The 17,731-nt window shown below is 40.1% G+C and overlaps 1 protein-coding gene across 1 annotated transcript in view; it reads right to left on the bottom strand.

Annotated features, from left to right (window-relative positions):
* jmjd1cb (jumonji domain containing 1Cb) overlaps positions 1-17,731 on the bottom strand; it is a gene marked incomplete in the record, with an annotated part of 181,357 nt that overhangs the window by 76,012 nt on the left and 87,614 nt on the right. The window contains 1 exon segment of the mRNA XM_036142383.1: positions 8,335-8,448. Coding sequence (XP_035998276.1) covers positions 8,335-8,448 — 114 coding nt within the window.

Genomic DNA, 17,731 nt, shown 5'->3' with positions numbered 1-17,731 from the left:
ACCCTGGTCTGGAAGCTGTTATTTGTTGTGTGTTTTTTTACCCCAGTGTTAAATTTTCTGTTATTTCTATCTCGATTTGTCAATCATACAATTCAACCAATCAAAACAGCACAAAAGGCAACATGCAAGCCAATTACTGATAGGCTTGGGGGGTGGGTCACTACATTCGCAGACTACTTGAAGACGATGATTGTCACCGTTGCTGGTGTAGCATGGATATTCAGACTTATTTCTAAATAGAATTTTATTTTATTTTCAATTTTATTTATTTATATAGCGCCAATTCATGAAACATGTCATCTCGAGGCACTATACAAAGTCAAATTCAATCATATTATACAGATTGGTCAAAATGTTCCTATATAAGGGAATCAGTTGATTGCTTCAAAGTCCCGACAAGCAGCATTCACTCCTGGAGAAGCGTAGAGCTACAGGGAGAGTAGTCTGTATTGTACATGGCTTTGCAGCAATCCCTCATACTGAGCAAGCATGAAGCGACAGCGGAAAGAAAAACTCCCCATTAACGGGAAAGAAAACTTCCAGCAGAACCAGGCTCAGTATGAACGGTCATCTGCCTCGATCGACTGGGGGTTACAGAAGACAGAACAGGGACACAACAAGACAGACAAAAAAGCACAGAAGCACACATTGAAGCAGTGCCATTAATTTCTGTTGGAAACATCAACACTGGAGCTAGGGAGCACGAGGAACAGAAAAACTCTGCCAAATGAAAGAATCTTGGGTTACTTGCAGGAAGAAGGGAGCACTGTGTTGCCAGATCTGACTGTTTCCAGCCCAAACCCAATGTAAAACACGCCCAACCAAAAAGAAAATAGCCCAGATCTCAGCACAGGGCTCCCCATAAAATGTGCAATCAGGCAACCAAATAATCGGCACACACAAGATCACCTTCCCAATCATGTTGTCATAGCAACCGGTGAATGTTTTACCAATAGCCTCCCAGCATGAGTTGTAATTCTATCCAAATATAGAATTCTCTCTCCGTTAAACATTTTAAAGTTGATCAGTAGATGTCAGCCTTACTAATTCTTTCTAAAAAAAAGAAAAAAAGAAAAAAATAAATAAATAGAAATTACTAAATGTTGTGAAAAGCAGCCTACATTTTGACAACCCACCCAAATCCATTTTTCTAGCCCAACGTGTAAAAAAGAAGCCCAATAGACATGTTTTTTTAGACGGTATTTTATTGAGATTTTTTTTTAAACAATTGTGGAATCACTGTTCAGCCTGAAGCAAATAATATGTTTGCTGAAAAAATGTGCATGCCTGAAGACATAGAAATTAATCCCTTTAACTTGTCTTTGCAGCTGGGGCTGCTTGGGGGTACAGTGTGCATTCTATGAGGCGCATGGACTGTCTTTGAAAGTTTTATTCTTCATAGTCGGGGGCACCAATCGCCTACATTTCTTGTGAAATGTAGGCGATTGGTGTCGCCTACATTTCTACATTTCAATACGTTTCCCACACTTTCTGCCAGTGGCAAGGGGGGCGGGGGTGGGTGTAGTTAACATGTTTGTTAGGATAGTCGGCACCTAGAGCTGTTTCTTCTCCAGCAGGCATCCACCGCACTTGTCAATTAGCAGCAAAGAGAGGCTGCGATGCCGCACGTCCTCACCTGCTTGGCCCACATCAGCGCATCGGTACTTATAAAAGAGTTCGGTGGGAAGACTTCTTCTCGCCCAGCAGACTTCTGGGTGACTGCAGTCATAAAAACAAGAGCTTTGCGAACCTGGACTCATGTCAAGTATGAGGGAGGGAGCCTTTAGTTAGGTGCACTTGTTTGTTCTAAAACGTGATCAGCTCTGTGCTAGAGCTCGAATTTTTCGATAGCTTATAAATTACGGTCAGTCATACAATATTGGAAAAAAATTTACTTAGCTCTGAAACAAAACTTTTTTTTGGGGGGGGGGGGTATCTACCTGGATTTACTCAATTTACTTGGGCGGGCAGCCCAGGTACAGTCTATGTATGGGAAACAATGGAAGGCCTCTATTCTCGCCTAGGTCTTTATTGAATGAAAATCTCTCTAAATCTAGATCTGCTGGAGTTTAGAATAATTTTGAGTGTACCTTTATTCAGTGTTTATTATATTTGAGATCTGCTTCTGATCTATTCATGAGGTCTAAAAAAATGTTTTTTTTGTAAGAATAAAGCAGCCATCTGCTTTCATCTATTTTTCATCTGGTGACAATCAGAGCAAACAGTATTTTTGTTGGACAGCTAAAAATGACCATAGAGTCATTTACTTGTTGAGAACCTGCCATTATGAGCATTAATGTTTATGAATCGCATTTAAGCAGACTGAATCATCCTCATATCTGTATTAGACAAACGCACTCCCGATGCGAGGGGATACAAGTTCTATCTGGGATAACTAGTTGGTGCATATAAGCACTTATTGCTCTGATCACAGTTGTATGTTTTCCCCAACAGAACAGGCTCGCAGCTCGTAGACGCCTAGAATTCCAACTCTGTAGGCGGTTTTAGTGCTGCCATGGTCAGAAATTGGTGCGAAGCGCCACATGTGACACAGAGAGCTGAAAGGAGCGACAACGTTGAGACAGAAATAGTCTAGAATGTGAGCTGCGGCTACTTAGGCTAATAATTTTAATAATATTAACTGTGAACACGTACAGATTTGTAATAATTTACTAAATTTTCTCGGAAGGGAGGGGTCTTATCAGCGGGGCGCCCCCCTTGCAGAATGGGAGGGGAAACATTAGACATCAAGGAGGACACAAGTGGGCTTAAAGAGTGAGCTCTGAGAGATGAGAATGGAGCAAAAGTTGTAAAAACTTACATCTTCCCATGGTGAGCCACGAAGTGACTCGCTAGTCTCAACATATTAAGCGGTTCCAACAGTGTGCATGCGCACAGCAGATCCGACGGTGGAACTAATTGAATCTAACAACATTGGCTCCGGTTTGTTCTTTTGTTTGTTACCTTTTACTGGCCTTAATTTGAGCTCATTTTTTTTACTACCTTTTACTACTGCGTGGAAACCCTGTAGTAAACATAAAGCATTGGTGTGGAAGAAAGCTGTACAAAGTTGTTAATTGTAACTGGAAGGTTGGATATGTAAATGATTTCTGCTGATATTAGGGGGATTATTTTTGTTTTGATACATTGAATCAAAGAAAAAACTGATCAGCAGTGTGTTCTGCCATGTTTGTTTTAACCGTCAAAAATACAATTTTAAACACAACTACCTACTTCCATATCTAGACACATTTATTCATGTGTTAGAGAATACACAAACACAGACACACAAAAGGTTTGGTGAAACCCAGGTGCAGAGCAGAGTGTGTGGAGGAATTTCCTTAGACTGATGAGTCAGCAGACACTTTCATTATGTGGCTCCTGTTAGAATCAGCACACAACTCTCTAGCAACAGGAACACTCAGACTTGCGCAACAAGCTAAGCTGGCTCACTGAACAGTGACTTCATTGTAAATTTGTGCCAAACCAATGGACCACCTTCCCCCTTACTCCTCCCACTATTCTTCCTGTCCAACTGGGTAAACAGAGGGGAGTGGTCATAGTGTGAGAGTGAACTTTTATGGCTCCATGTGGATCAAAGGTCTCCTCCATAAAGTCAGATCTCTAATTCTGCACAAACACAATATGTACTCAACATTTGAGCTATGGAAATTTCTCTTGTCTTAAAAACATTTTGTTAGAGATGGTAATGATTCTGCATCAATGCAGTGACAGGCCATAATTCAGTTTCAATTCCCCTGTGATTTTACTGCTGCAAATAAAAGGTGCAGAGTTACTATAATGAGCTACACCCAACTGGCAATTAGAAAGTTTAAAAAGAAAAAGTTCATGTACTAATGTGAAGCAAAAACTACATGATTACAGTACATAAGGAGTAGTGATGAAAGAAATACAGAGCTCATCAGGGTGAGATAAAAATAAAACACAAGCAACGTCTGGACTTGTGTTGTCAAAATAATCACAAATTATTCAAAGATACCAATTTGTATCAAAATCAATATAAAGTGATCCGTTCACATTTGCCCAAATTGTGGTACTTCACCTGACCGCAGCGCTGCAATAACAAAGACACTAAGCCTCCCTGCAGCTGCTCATCTCAACAATGATCAGCTGCTGGAAGTTTAATCTCTGCTAGCATGTTGAATTTAGCCAGATAAACATATGTGACCACTATACTGACAACACAAACACAAAAGTGTTGTTGGGAGGAACTTTTCCTATGAGGCAGAGGGACAAGAAAAAACAAAAAAACACTTTCGAGTGTTTCAGCAGCAGTCTTTTTCAGGGCAAGCCCGGGTTCCTCCAGCTCTGCTAAGCAGCAGGGTCAAACCGAGCTGACCCAAAAGGGGTTTTGAGTGAACACAGTGGACTCAAAATTGTTAAGTTTTGTCTCTGAGAGTGTCCTTCCATCCACCTCTTGTGGTACAAGGCAGCGGCTGTCTGCCTTTCCCTGCTGCCAGCCCGTCTTTCTGTAATAAGAGTCAGAGCACCGGGGGGAGCAGTGGTGTGCATTTACAGAGGTGCCCCAATGAAAGCAGCTCAAGCATGGTCAAAGGCTTGCACCATCTCTGCTGACAGGAGCAGCCCACAGCCTGGGAGTCAGCGCAAAATCAACCTGCAAACCCTTCTGCTCCGTCAGTGCCACGGTGTTGTGTTTTGGTACCGAAACATGGAACCGTTTAATTTTGCGTGAATCGGTACCCAGTAGTACCAACAGGATTCGGTCGGTACCTATAAAAGTACCGAATTCAGTACCCATCCTTAGCTTCAAAGCAGATAGCAGAGCAGAGGCCTTATTTGGCCAAATAAGCCTTATCTGCCTTATTTTATCAGTAGATGTGTGATCCAGACATTTATCATAGTGGATTACACCTTAAAAATATCCAAGACAATCTTGCATATAGAGTTATAGAAACATTATAAAAAAAAATATGTAAACGAATGGCCCCAACTCTAGAACGTTCATCGGCAAAGTTGTAAACCGGCCGGACAACATAAGTCAACACTAGCTGTTATCAGGTTCACGGACAGCACAGTGATGGGGTTCTGTCACAGTCTGGGACCCTGCTCGAGTTGCACCACCCAACCGTCTACTGCGTGAAGGCATACTGAAACAGCGGAACAACATTGTGTTCAGTCTCTGTTTGCAATAAGGTAATGTTTCATTAATTTTTAAGTGGTACAGGAGTAGCATTTAGTTTTGACAAGACTAGAGAGCCCTCTTGTGGGTATAGACAGTAATGTTTACTCCTTGGTTCACGTTGGCCATTATGAATTACCATTTAAAAACATGTTGTATATTTGACATAAGTCGCACCTGACTACAAGTCGCAGGATCAGCCAAACTATAAAACAGTGTGATTTATAGTCCAAAAAATGCGGTAATCATTATGTGTAGTGTCTCTGAGGTTTTTAAAATCAGCTGACAATTTTAAAATCTTGCTGTGTGAACCAGGCTTTAAGTAACATTTCCCACAGTGAGACACGAATTAAAGAAGGAAATGATGAGCTCTGACAGAACAGATCTAATAAAACACGATGAACCTTCTGAGATTAGGATGTTAGAATTATCTGGTAAAGTAAAAAATATATCAACAGTATAAAGTCAGTCTAAAAAACATCACTCAGTGACAGAAGCTCAATAGATGTATAGTCTTCACCATTTAAACAGTTGTAGAAGAGATACATCTTATTTAAATGACCCAAAAGTTATATCAGCATCGACTATATACTGTAAATATTGCAATAGTCTGAAACTACGCTGGCTGTGGAGAAACCTGCAGCTCAGAGAGAAAAAGGGGAGCAACTCACATGGAACCGCTTTATTGTTTGTCATGCTTAGAACTGCATAATATATCAAATCCCAATCATCATCACAATATCAACATATTGACACAGGATTAGCATAAACAGAAATGATTAATTCTAAACCCAAATGTCAGTCTGACAGCAAATCATGATGAGAGAAAATAAGAAAAGCTGGAGAACTGGGATGTAAAAGGTCATCACATGTGTTTTACACACTGTGTAGTGTTGACATGAAATGAAATCCAAAAGTCCAACAAAGAAACATGTGGCACAAGTGCAAAAGCAGCAGCCGAGCTCGCTTCTGGGATAACAGAGAAACAACAGAGTCTCTCTCTTTCTCAGTATTGGGACTTGTTGGCTGAGGGAGTGCATACAGAACACAGCCATCCCATCTGGTTGACACCAAGTAGAACACAGTGTTCCTGTACAAAACAAGGAGCTGTTTCCAGTTGTCCGGACACACACTCCTCAAATCCAAAGAACATCTACATACCAAAGGTTTCTGTATCTATGGCTTCCTGTCTGCAGTGGATTTGTTACATCATAGGTGTAATTTGAAGAACTGAAGGGCCTCATGTTAGCAATTCCCCATAGCAAATGGCAGCCATGGCTACAGCGAAATGACAACAGCATCTGTTAATAGAGTCTCCTGTAGGGAATTATTTTTTCCTGCAAGTTGCAATGTGGAAATCGGGCTTTAAACGCAAACCCACTGCTGCTTTTCAAGGAACAAGAAACCTTTTGTTTAAAAACACGTCACTTGGACATTTGTGTTTTGCAAACATACAAACCCTTGTTTTTTTCAAAACTGGTGTAGATCTGGGCACAGTAATGATAATAGGATAAGTTACATGTCAGATATATGAAAACGTGTTTATTAGGGATGCAAGTTATCTATTAGTGAGTTAATCTAAAATTGATTGATCTAATCAATCTACTAATGATTAATTGATAAGCGGCAATTTTCTTAAAAACCTGAGTTTTCTCTTGTATCAAGAGGGTCTTTGTATAACAAGGACTACATTTTTTACAATATGCTGAATTTAAAAAGAGGCTAATCATTATATTTCAACAGTTTATTGTGCCTAAAGTATTAAATAAAAATGTGGTTTTCTCAAACATTATTAAACTTAGACATTTATAAAATATAACAAAACAAGAACCTGTTAGGTTACTGAATAGAAACAATTAAGCTGAATAGAATAAAATTTGTGAAACACTTATAATCCTGACCAAAGCCCTCACCATCAACCGTGCTTATTGGCATCATGTGTTTTTCTATCATGTTATAATTTGTTTGGGTTTTTTTGCGTAGTGCCCTCAACTTTTCTGTCATCACATCCTCGCCTTCTGAGCACATCAGTAAGTTTTGGGTGAAAAGTTGACGCTGCTCCACCATGCAGCACGGCTAAATTGGGTTATTCAGTGGTAACTTAAAGAGTTTGTTGAGTTTTTATAGTTAAAAACAGAACCACATAAAGTGGATTTTCCATCATTGTTATCATTGAACATTGTAAAATAATCTCAAACTTGACTCTGGACCACTTCACATTGCCTCCACCATGACTATTTTTTTTTCTTACAACTACTCTGGTCTGGCTCCAGTTCAGGATGAGCAGTGGCATCCTCTTCTGGATGGCAGGTCTACCACAACACTATAAAAGGTCCATAAGAGGACATTATCAGTTAATCTGATGGAACAAACTTTAATTGAATACACCACTAATTGACAATCAATCCTAAACGTATTATTTGTTTGAATCCCTAGTGTTTGTATTTATATTTTCAGTGGCCAAGCCCTCAGAACTTGCAACAGGAATATACGAATTATGGTAAAAACTAGAGACACATTCAGATTTTATATTGACAGCTGGTGTAGTGGTACTTAGGAACAATTTTGGTCTTCGTCTTAAAGACCACATTTTGAGACCACAAACACTCTTGAGACCACATTTTTAGAGTGTTGGTCTTGTCTCGGTCTGAGATATACTGGACCTGGTTTTTTGGTTCTGAAGACCAGTCTCAACCTCAACTTAAATTTATTTATTTTTTATCTAAGTTGGTGTAACACTCCGGGCTGCATTTAAAGACTAAGAGTGTTTTTTTGGTTTTCTTGTCCTAATGTTCTGAAGATGACAAAATGAGGGCTGTGAGATTTAAAGATGGAGAATACTTTCCAGAGCAAATGTACGGATGTTTTTCTGACTGGAAAACAAATACAAAGAAAGTGGTCTGGCTTCTTATTAGATGGTCTTAACCGCAACACTTATGATAGCACCACAGCAAAGGATCCTTGGCATGCTAAAAAAACACAACCTAAAAGCAAATCTTTGCAAATGTTAGGTAATATCTTGTCAGCCTGTCAGAAAGAAAAATTATCTGTATTAATGATGGGATTGTACCAAACCAGGCTAGTGAGTAGTGATAATTAGTTTTTTTTCTTTTGAATTAAATATTTTCTTTTGACAAAGATTTTATCAAATGGGTGTGTCGATGGTTTATTACCTGGTAAGGTTGGCAGGTTGACTGGTCTGAAACAAAGTCCAGTTGTCGGTCCAACAGGAACTCCACAGCTGTTACTGAAGAAAACAGGTTCTTCCCAACCAATGGTTTAAACACCTGAAAAACAATAGTATAATTCATCTCTATGAAAAAGTGTTCAATAAAAATCCTTCTTTTAACAACATTATGCCAGGGGAGATGGTGTTTCCTCTGTTACACATGCCAAATGTCAGAAAGTGAAAGAGAAGAAAGTGAGAACATGAAACAGGAATTACCAGATGAACTGATTCACACAGCCTCTAATTTATTCAGCTCATGCACTGTGGGTGCCACTGCTATCTTTTGGTTAAAATTGATAATATAAAAAACTCTTTAAATGTAGTTTGTATTATGGCAAAAATAATATTTAATACTTGAAATTCTTTTTTAGAGTTCTTTTTTGTTTTGAACATATTTAGTTCCTCCTACTACAACATTTTTTACCTTGTAGTTATGTCTGTTTTAAAACTATCAGCCTTTTTAGAAAAAGAACAAGGCCAGCAGTGGGAATACTTCTAATCTGAGGAAGCTCCTGGTCACTGCTGCCAATTTAGTGAATTTCTCGCTATATTTAGAAACTTTTTGGACCCATCCGGCGACCGTTTTTCAAAAAATCAACTGTTATAGTTGATATCACGTGAAAGTAAGCCTCGTTCTGGAGTTATTACTAATAGGTGTTGAGTTTTTGTGCCCCACTTAACTTATCATGCCAGAGACAACACTGAATATAATGTTTCTAATATAGTTTTATTTTCTTCTCTGAAACTGTTGCACTAAAACAATTTCTTGATTTTTATTCCCACAGCTTTAATCCAGCATTTACCTTGTTCACTGTGTGCCTCCGATAACTGTTGTCTGGGTAAAATCTTTTGTTGTGCTGTGGATTCAGGCAATGTATTTAAAATTCATAAATTTTTTAATAATAAGGTTCATTTTTAGATCCAAACAAGTTTATATATTGAGAAATAAATATTAAATAGAAGGATTTTGAGATTGTATTAATAAACTAACATTTATTACAACATAAACACACAAAAGTGTCAAAAATAGGTACCGCTAAGTACCGGTATTGATTCCCAGGTACTGGGTACCTGTACCATTTCGGTTCAAATGTGAAAGGGACCCATCCCTAAGCAGCAGCCTTGTTCAATACTGTATAATGCCATTAGCTTGAAATGAAATCACACTCCTGTTCCCGTTCTTGTAAACTATAGTATTATTAGTCCCGCACACACAAACACATCCCATTTAGCTGGAACTGGGTCACATCTATGACACAAGTACCAGGACAAATAGATTTCTGTCTGTGTATTTGACTACATGGAGCAAAAAGGATGACGGGTAGTTAAGTTACCATCTTACTGCAAATAAGAAAAAAATAAGCATTTTATCCAGTGAACCTGGGGAGAATAAAACACAAAAATCCCTATAAAGAAGAGATAATAAGTGTAACAAAATCAATAATAAGCAATAATATCCAAATAGAATAGACTTTGAGGTTTTGGATGTCCTAACCTGGCATTAACATGCTTACTGGATGACTTGGAGAAAAGCGAAACATGTAAAACATGTCCAATCACACCTGGCATTAAATTCAGATCAATTACCAGCTTTCCATGCAAATAAAATCTTATCGATCCATCCTGCACATTTTTGCCTTTGACCTGCTTGCTTCAGCTTCCTACACTGTCTGAATTTACAAGGCTGTCCATCACTGCGGTGCGTCTTTCTTGCTTTTGATCTACTCTAGTGGTTCTCAAATGTTTTTCTGTTGCCCTTCTCTTTGAAAAATAAAAACATTTCAGGCCCCCATCCCAACAACACAGGTCAAAATGTAACTTTTATTCTTTTTTTCTCCTAATGCATTGAAGGCGTTGCTCTGGCGCTCTACCCAAAATCCCTTTTATATTTTATAAATGGTGATGGCTCATTTAGTTCTCACAAAAGGTGGTTTATCAAACTTCCACCCTGCTACAGTATTGAACTGGGAGGATAATATGATGAAATGGTCTCATGTTACAAGTAGGAAAAATATTTTCGTACCTTAACCTGAAAAGTTCGGAAGCTTATCTTACATAGCAAAAAGTCGGATGTGTGCTGATACACAAACACGGGAATTTGTTGTACATAAAGGTGGATGGTCAACCAAACCAGTGTATGAATAATTACTTTTGTAACGCTTGGGTGGTTATGGAAGAACCTGTACAGCTGGACCCCGACCCGGTCATGCGACCATGCAGCTGCTGAAAGGCAAGTTCGCTCACCTTACAAACCATAAGTTCTAAGCAGAAACCAAAAAAATGGTGGCCCCCGTACTTCTGCCAGTGAAACTTGTCTATAGACAAGAATAATGTTGTTTAAAAGCGTTATTTGGAGAAATTTTCCAGGCAGAAAAAAAGAAAAACTAAATGCTGAACAGAGCTACGTGCAAAGCTAACAGTATGACACAGATGTTTGAGAGCAACATAAAAAGGTCTGTAAAACTCCAGTATCTACATCAGTGAAGCAGTAAACCTCCCGGACAACATAAGCTAAGGCTAGCTGTTATTAGCTTGATGATAGGGTTCTGTCGATCTGAGCTCCCCCTTCGAGTTTCACCATGCAACGGTATGCTAGCTCATAAATCGTAAAGCAATAAAACAAACCAGTGGCTGTTTTTAACCTCATGTGCTTCACTGTTAACAAGAACAGTACAGAGTTAGGGGATGTGTCCGGGCACAGATAATTAGTTTAAGATAAAACATTTTAGATAGTGTTTATTCTATTGCATTTGCATTGATCCTTACATTGTTAAGGCCAGAAGCAAGATTAAGAGTTCTTCATATATATATATATATATATATATATATATATATATATATATATATATATATATATATATATATATATATATATATATATATATATATATATATATATATATATGGGACCGTTTCCTCCGCCGCTACTTGCTGCGACATACTCACGTGCTCTGTGTTGTGGTTTGAGAGGGCGGCGCTTTGTGACGGTGCCTGGGTCCGCGATTACGATTGGTCGAGAGGAAGTAGTGACTGTAACATCAACTAATATGTAAGGCTGAAAGAAAGGAAGGAAAACTGTCTATCGAAGTTTTATCGACCCTGTTTTTTCCTATCGCGCCACACGTCTATCGATCGATATGTATTGTTATTGAATTATCGTCCAGCCCTAAGAGAACGAATCAACAACTCAGTCAGCCAGAGTTGTACTTAGTGCAAATGATACTGTCAGTAGAAATATTTAGTGATTTGTTATTCATAGGTACTGAGACGTGATGGCTTCCAATCTCCAATTTGCGTAACTCTTCAAAATACCCTTTTCTACCTTCTCATGTACATATATCACCTCCAGTAACTAACATCATACAACCGTTCCCTAGAGCAGGGATGAGTGAGAAGTCAGCAATGGCTCTCTGCGTACTGTCAAAGTTGTACCTTTGGAACGCCACAAAATTGCACAAACAAAACAGGTTTTCAAGTCACATGATAGATGTCTGGACTCTTAAAGCTGATTAAATTGGTGATAGATAATGTAATCGATACTGGCTGAGGAACAGCAGCAACCACAGACACGTCCGGTCGAGTCACCTTTCATCTGCTCATGAATCAGAAACGCTGCCCATGCATGAGTGCACAGGAAAGCCAAGTAACAAGAAAACTTAAATACCTGACATTCCAATAAAATGGTTGAGATTTAAAAAAAGAAAGAGTCATGGACAAATCTACAGGAAACATATCGAAGAATATAACTACTAACTGAACCAAAGGAGCTATCATATATACATGTATCATCCATGTTATACTGTTACATATTGTTCAGTTAAAAATCTCTAACAACAGCATCTTATGCCAAATGATAAAGTACATTTTCTAGGAGCTGCAGTAAGGTTCGACATTTGTTTTAGCATCTACATGGCAGGGTAGTATGAAGGACAGTTCCACTGTACACACACATAAATGCAAACATTAAATCAACGTCTAGCTAAGGCAAGAATAACCTCCCGTTCTTCTGAGGAAACATTCTAAACTTGTCACTTTATCACCTCCTGCCTGTTTACTGACACAGCTCAATCTTTAATAACTGATGGAGGGGATTTAAAAAAAATAAAGACACATGCAGAGGTAAATAACATCTCTGAAATTACCTTTTCCTCTGTATCCAAAAAGGATTGAGTAATGGCTCCGTAGAATAGCACTTTGCAAAGCTAGCTGTGATCCATTAACCCATCGAGAGACAGTAACACACGAAAGATTGATGAGGCAAATAAAGCCAATATGGTTTCCTTTAGTGGTGAGAAAAGACAGACGGTGATGAGGGGAAGAAAGCAGAGCAGAGGAAGAGCTACCCAGCCGACATTTTAACTGCTGCTGACGAAAGAGAGAGAAAGAGAGAGGACAGAGAAAGAGGAAGATGGGGAGGGAGGGAGGTGGAGAGGGAGGAACAGAAGCATGACTGACCGACATTCACTTCCCGTGTGTGTGTGTGTGTGTGTGTGTGTGTGTGTGTGTGTGTGTGTGTGTTTGTGTGTAAGTGAGAACATGATGCAGACTCGTTTTCTCTTACACTTTTTCTCAGTCTACAACACTGTCTTCTCACTACCCAGCTCAGCTGGGTTTTTTTTACCTTACGGTTTCCTTACACAGATTTCCTTACCACTCAGGCAAACATTTACATAGAATTGTTCCTCTTTAATCTATCACAATAGCATATACATTATTCACAAACTCTCCCCTACGGTTTCGCTTAATGATCTAACCAACAGCGGGGTTTTCAGACTTACATTCTATTTGAAAACACTTTATTAATCCTAAAAAGGTCAATTAAATGCTGGTGTAACTCACGGGGGTTTCTTCAACCAGTTGTTGTAGATGCTGATGGCAGCAGGTAGGAAGGATCTCCTGTAGCGGTCTGTTTTACAGCGGTTCTGGGGAAGCATCTGACTGAAGACACTGTTGTTGACAACAGTCTGATGAAGGGGTTGTCCATAATGTTCTTCATTTCATGAAGATTTCTACTTTGCATAGTAATTTTAGCATTCAGTCTCTCGGCATGCCACATCTGGACTTTGTAATATTTGCCCCGTATGACTTGAATAGTTCTCCAAATCTCTCAGATTGTGAGAAAACATTTGGCCACAGCTAGGCATGGGCCACTTGACTGTTTCACGGTATACACTGGTATGAAAAAGTCACGGTTTCAAAAACCCTAAAGTTTTCCGTCATATTGTTCCTGCAGTGTAAAAATTTTTTAATATGTAAATCTCTTCAGAGAGAAAGTGGAGGTCAGGTCCCTCAGGGTGTTTGCAGCTGCAGTGCCACAACCCCTCCCCCATACACTCTTGTATAGCTGCAGGTCACATGAATGGCTGAAGGATTGAGGTCTGGACTTTGACTAGGCCATTCCAACACATTTAAATGTCTCCCCTTAAACCACTCGAGTGTAGCTTTAGCCGTATGGTTTAAGTCATTGTCCTTCTGGAAGGTTAACATCCATTCCAGTCTCAAACCACAGACAGAGTGACCAGTTCTGCTCCAGAATATCCCTGTATGCAGTATCATCCTTCTTTGCCTCTAAAGGTTTCCCGGTCCCTGAGGCTGAAAAACATCCTCACAGCACGATGCTGCCACCATTATGCTTCCCTGTGGGGATGGTGTTCTTGGAGTGATGGGATGTGTCAGGCTGATAAGTTCAATTATACTCTCATCTAACCCGAGCAGCTTCCTCCATACATTTGGAGAACTGCTGCCTGTCTGTCATTTGCCCCTCCCTGCATCTCTAAGCCACCAGCACTACCCTTCTCTGTCCCTTAGATCAGTTGATCTGGTATTGTTGGAGTTGCCACAGATACCATTGAAGCTCAGGGGTGATTGAGCTTTTGCTGTTGCAGCTCCCAAATTCTAAGAAAGATAAGAAATACCCTTGTAAAACAAGAAAATTTGTTCTAAGCAAGGAAAATAGAAAGCAATCAACCCCAAAATAATTGGTTAACACGATGCCTGTCTATTTTAAGGTGAAATTGCAAAACCTTTTGAAGTTTTCAATCTAAATTGATTTACACACTAAGAATTTTTTTATGGAAATAAAAGAGAACTGGCCTATGTGACCAGACATTTGGACACCACTGATTTAGACTTTATAGATTTAGAATTGTAACGCCAGTTCGGGACGTGACAGACTGCATTTCCCATGATGCAATGTGGTCAAAATGGCCACCAACTCCCATCATGCAACACAGTTAAAATGGTCACCGACCGCAATAAGGTTGCTATGGTGATAACTATTTAACCCGACCGCACAAGCGTTCTGTCTTCTTCTTGGTGCTCCGCCAGTACGGGAAGGCACGCAGCTGTTTCACTCCGTGGGTTTTAACCCCCACACGCCACGTGCTCGATAATTTTTTGCTGGACCAAAGATTTTCAAAGCAAACTCCATCCCTGCTCAGATGTGCAGGTCGACTTAAAAAGTACTTTTGAATTCCCTTTGATCAAAGACTGAGAGCCGCCTTATCTCCCAGTGAGCGTAAAAGGGACCACGCTTTTGTTTTGGCCGAACAAAGCGTTCAAATGCCCAGAGAAAGAGACGAAGGGACATTTCCTCCTGTTTCCTCGCTGACCGAAGGACCACCCGCCAGAGCTTCGGAGACCAGCTTCGGAGACCAGATTCGGGGACCCCCCCTGTTCTTGCTGCCTGACGGACCTGGAGCTGGGACTTCCCCTGAGACAACACAAGTAAACGGAACGGAACGGGACGGGATCCCCCTCCCCCCTTTTATTTGTCTTTTTACCCTTAAGGTGATCTAGGTGTGCCTGGGCAGTTTTAGGAATTTAGTTTAATTCTTGTTTACTCCAAGATGGAGTTTGTTTTAACTGTTGAATATTTTCTGTTGTATGTGCATGCTTTTTGTAAGTGATTTTGGCTGTGCTTGTTTGTGCTTTATAAGTGACTCCCCCGCGTGTTGATTTTTCCATCTTCTTCAATTCTTTTCTCCGTTTCTCTCTTTCCCTGTCCTCTTATCAGCGGGTTCAATCTTTTTGTTAAACCTCAGTTTGCGGCCTATCTTTGAATTTCTCATTCAGGCCGCCTCTCTGATCGAGGCACCACCCCACATTAGCGTAGGCGCTGATTACGTCATTAGGACCTCCTCCTCACGCATCAAGTAAGGTCGTAGGTGACGTGACGTCATAGCTGCCATCTTGAGAAGGTAGGGTTTAGCTAAGCTGTAGGAAAATATTGAAGCGTTCACCTGGATTTCCAAGGCTGTTTTGTCTGTCAATGCTGCTACGTCAGTGCCGACGCCTTGAATGTGATGTTTAAACAACTGTGAGTTGAACTAAGATTTGCTACCTCTTATTTTAATTCATTTTTGACCTTTATTTCCACATATATTTTGCATGTTTGGTTTAGTAGTGTGGAACTGTGAGTTCCACAGTTGTTGAATAAGAGAATTACTGTAACAGGGAATTGCTTTTGGTTCAATAAAAGCAACAACTTGTGGAATAGTAATTGTTTGTGTTCATTCCAATTTACAGTTGCATGGTCTTGCAGAATATAGAGTTACCACTTTTGTTAACATCTGACATTAGGCCCGTTTTCACTACACTTTTTTAACCAAGCCGAGACCAGTCTGAGCTTGGATCAGTTAACCAAGCTGAGACGACCGTTTAGACACCACACTATTCCGGTTTCTTGGTTGCTCCTCGCCTCCTAGTGACGATCTACGGTACTGCTGCTCTCTGGGATTGAAGGCGGGACCGAGCAAATTAAAATGGCGGCGCCCATAACATTCAGGATGTTATGGTTAGACAGAGTTGGCTTTTGGGACGTGGATAAGACAAACGAACGTCTAATAAGGATTTACAGACGCAGGAAACAACAACAGTCACTGAGGTTCATCACACTGCTAAGCAGAATCATCTCTGGAAACCGTGTGGTACGGTAAGGAAGCTAGTATTTTTATAGGGCTGGACGATATAGAAAAAAAAAGCTAATCGATAAAAAAAAATGCATATTGATCGATATCGATAATTATTGCAAATATTTAAAACGTTATTTTATGTGCAGCTCTGCCTGGGCATTTTATAATATTGCTAAATTATTTAATTTTAATAAAGAACACAAACACAGAATTCCAATTAAATCTTTATTTAACCAACTTTTTTACCCTTAACAGAATTTTTTTAAAGAAAAATAACTTAAGAGACCTGAGTTATGTTATCAAATAATGACAAAGAATAAACTAAAGTGACCAGTAAAATGACCAAAATAAATATACCAAATAAACAAATAAAATAGCCTATTTAGGTGGGAATAGTACGCTAGTTACTTCTCAGGTTTCATAATTGAGAGGCTGACGCAGGGCTGAGGTCCAAGGTTGTGGCGTGGGAACACACAGATTGTAGCTCATTTTGCACTGATTCCAGGCACTCGTTGCTCAATTTAGGGAGCGCTGTTAGAGAAAAATGTGCGTCCCGGAACTTTATATCGCAGATCAAGAGTGGCGAGTAGTTGTTTGAAGCCAGGTTTTTCAGCTGCAGACAACAGCAGCATATCCCTCACTATGAAGCATGTTACTGCATGCGTTATGTCCTTACGCCGCTTGGACGCTTTTTCATTTTATCACAAAAAAGGGAGCCCATTTTAGCTGCTGAACCTGCTTTGTTTTGGAAGAACTTCCAGAAGATGACGCGAAATCGCGCGGAGCTGCACAGCTTGCGCTGCTGTGGGTATGAGCGGCTGAGTGGCTTACCTTACGTGATGAAACAAGTTGGTTGCGTTACCAGACTTTGTTTTTACCAGTTCCTTGTCAGTTTTACAAATCACTGTGGTTTATTTCTGTCAGACTGGCGAACTAGTAAAACCCCGTTTTGGGACCGTTTCCTCCGCCGCTACTTGCTGCGACATATTCACGTGCTCTGTGTTGTGGTTTAAGAGGGCGGCGCTTTGTGACGGTGCCTGGGTCCGCGATTACGATTGGTTCGAGAGGAAGTAGTGACTGTAGCATGGCAACGGTTCTACAGAACCGTTACTAGTGGGAAGGCCTAAAATGCGACACATACCAAAGCAAACTGCCCTAAATTGGTACCACTAGAAAAGGGGCAAAACCTGGAAGGTGAAGGAGCAGAGCCAAAAGCTGGCTGTGCTGGAACGCAGACTGGCTTTGGTGGTTGAACTCAAGGGGGTGATGGGATAAAATCTGGAAGTGAAGCGCGGAAAAGCCCAACAATTTGAATAATTGGATTTACCATTTGGAGCAGCAAAATGACTTAAAGCTGACAGGAAAGGCAGTGCAGCTTGCCCACATAACAAATAACATATTTGGATTATGCCCTCTACTCCTGGATTG

Source organism: Fundulus heteroclitus, chromosome 10, assembly GCF_011125445.2.
Source record: "Fundulus heteroclitus isolate FHET01 chromosome 10, MU-UCD_Fhet_4.1, whole genome shotgun sequence".
NCBI lineage: Eukaryota > Metazoa > Chordata > Actinopteri > Cyprinodontiformes > Fundulidae > Fundulus > Fundulus heteroclitus.
This window is presented reverse-complemented; position numbering and strand designations above follow the sequence as displayed.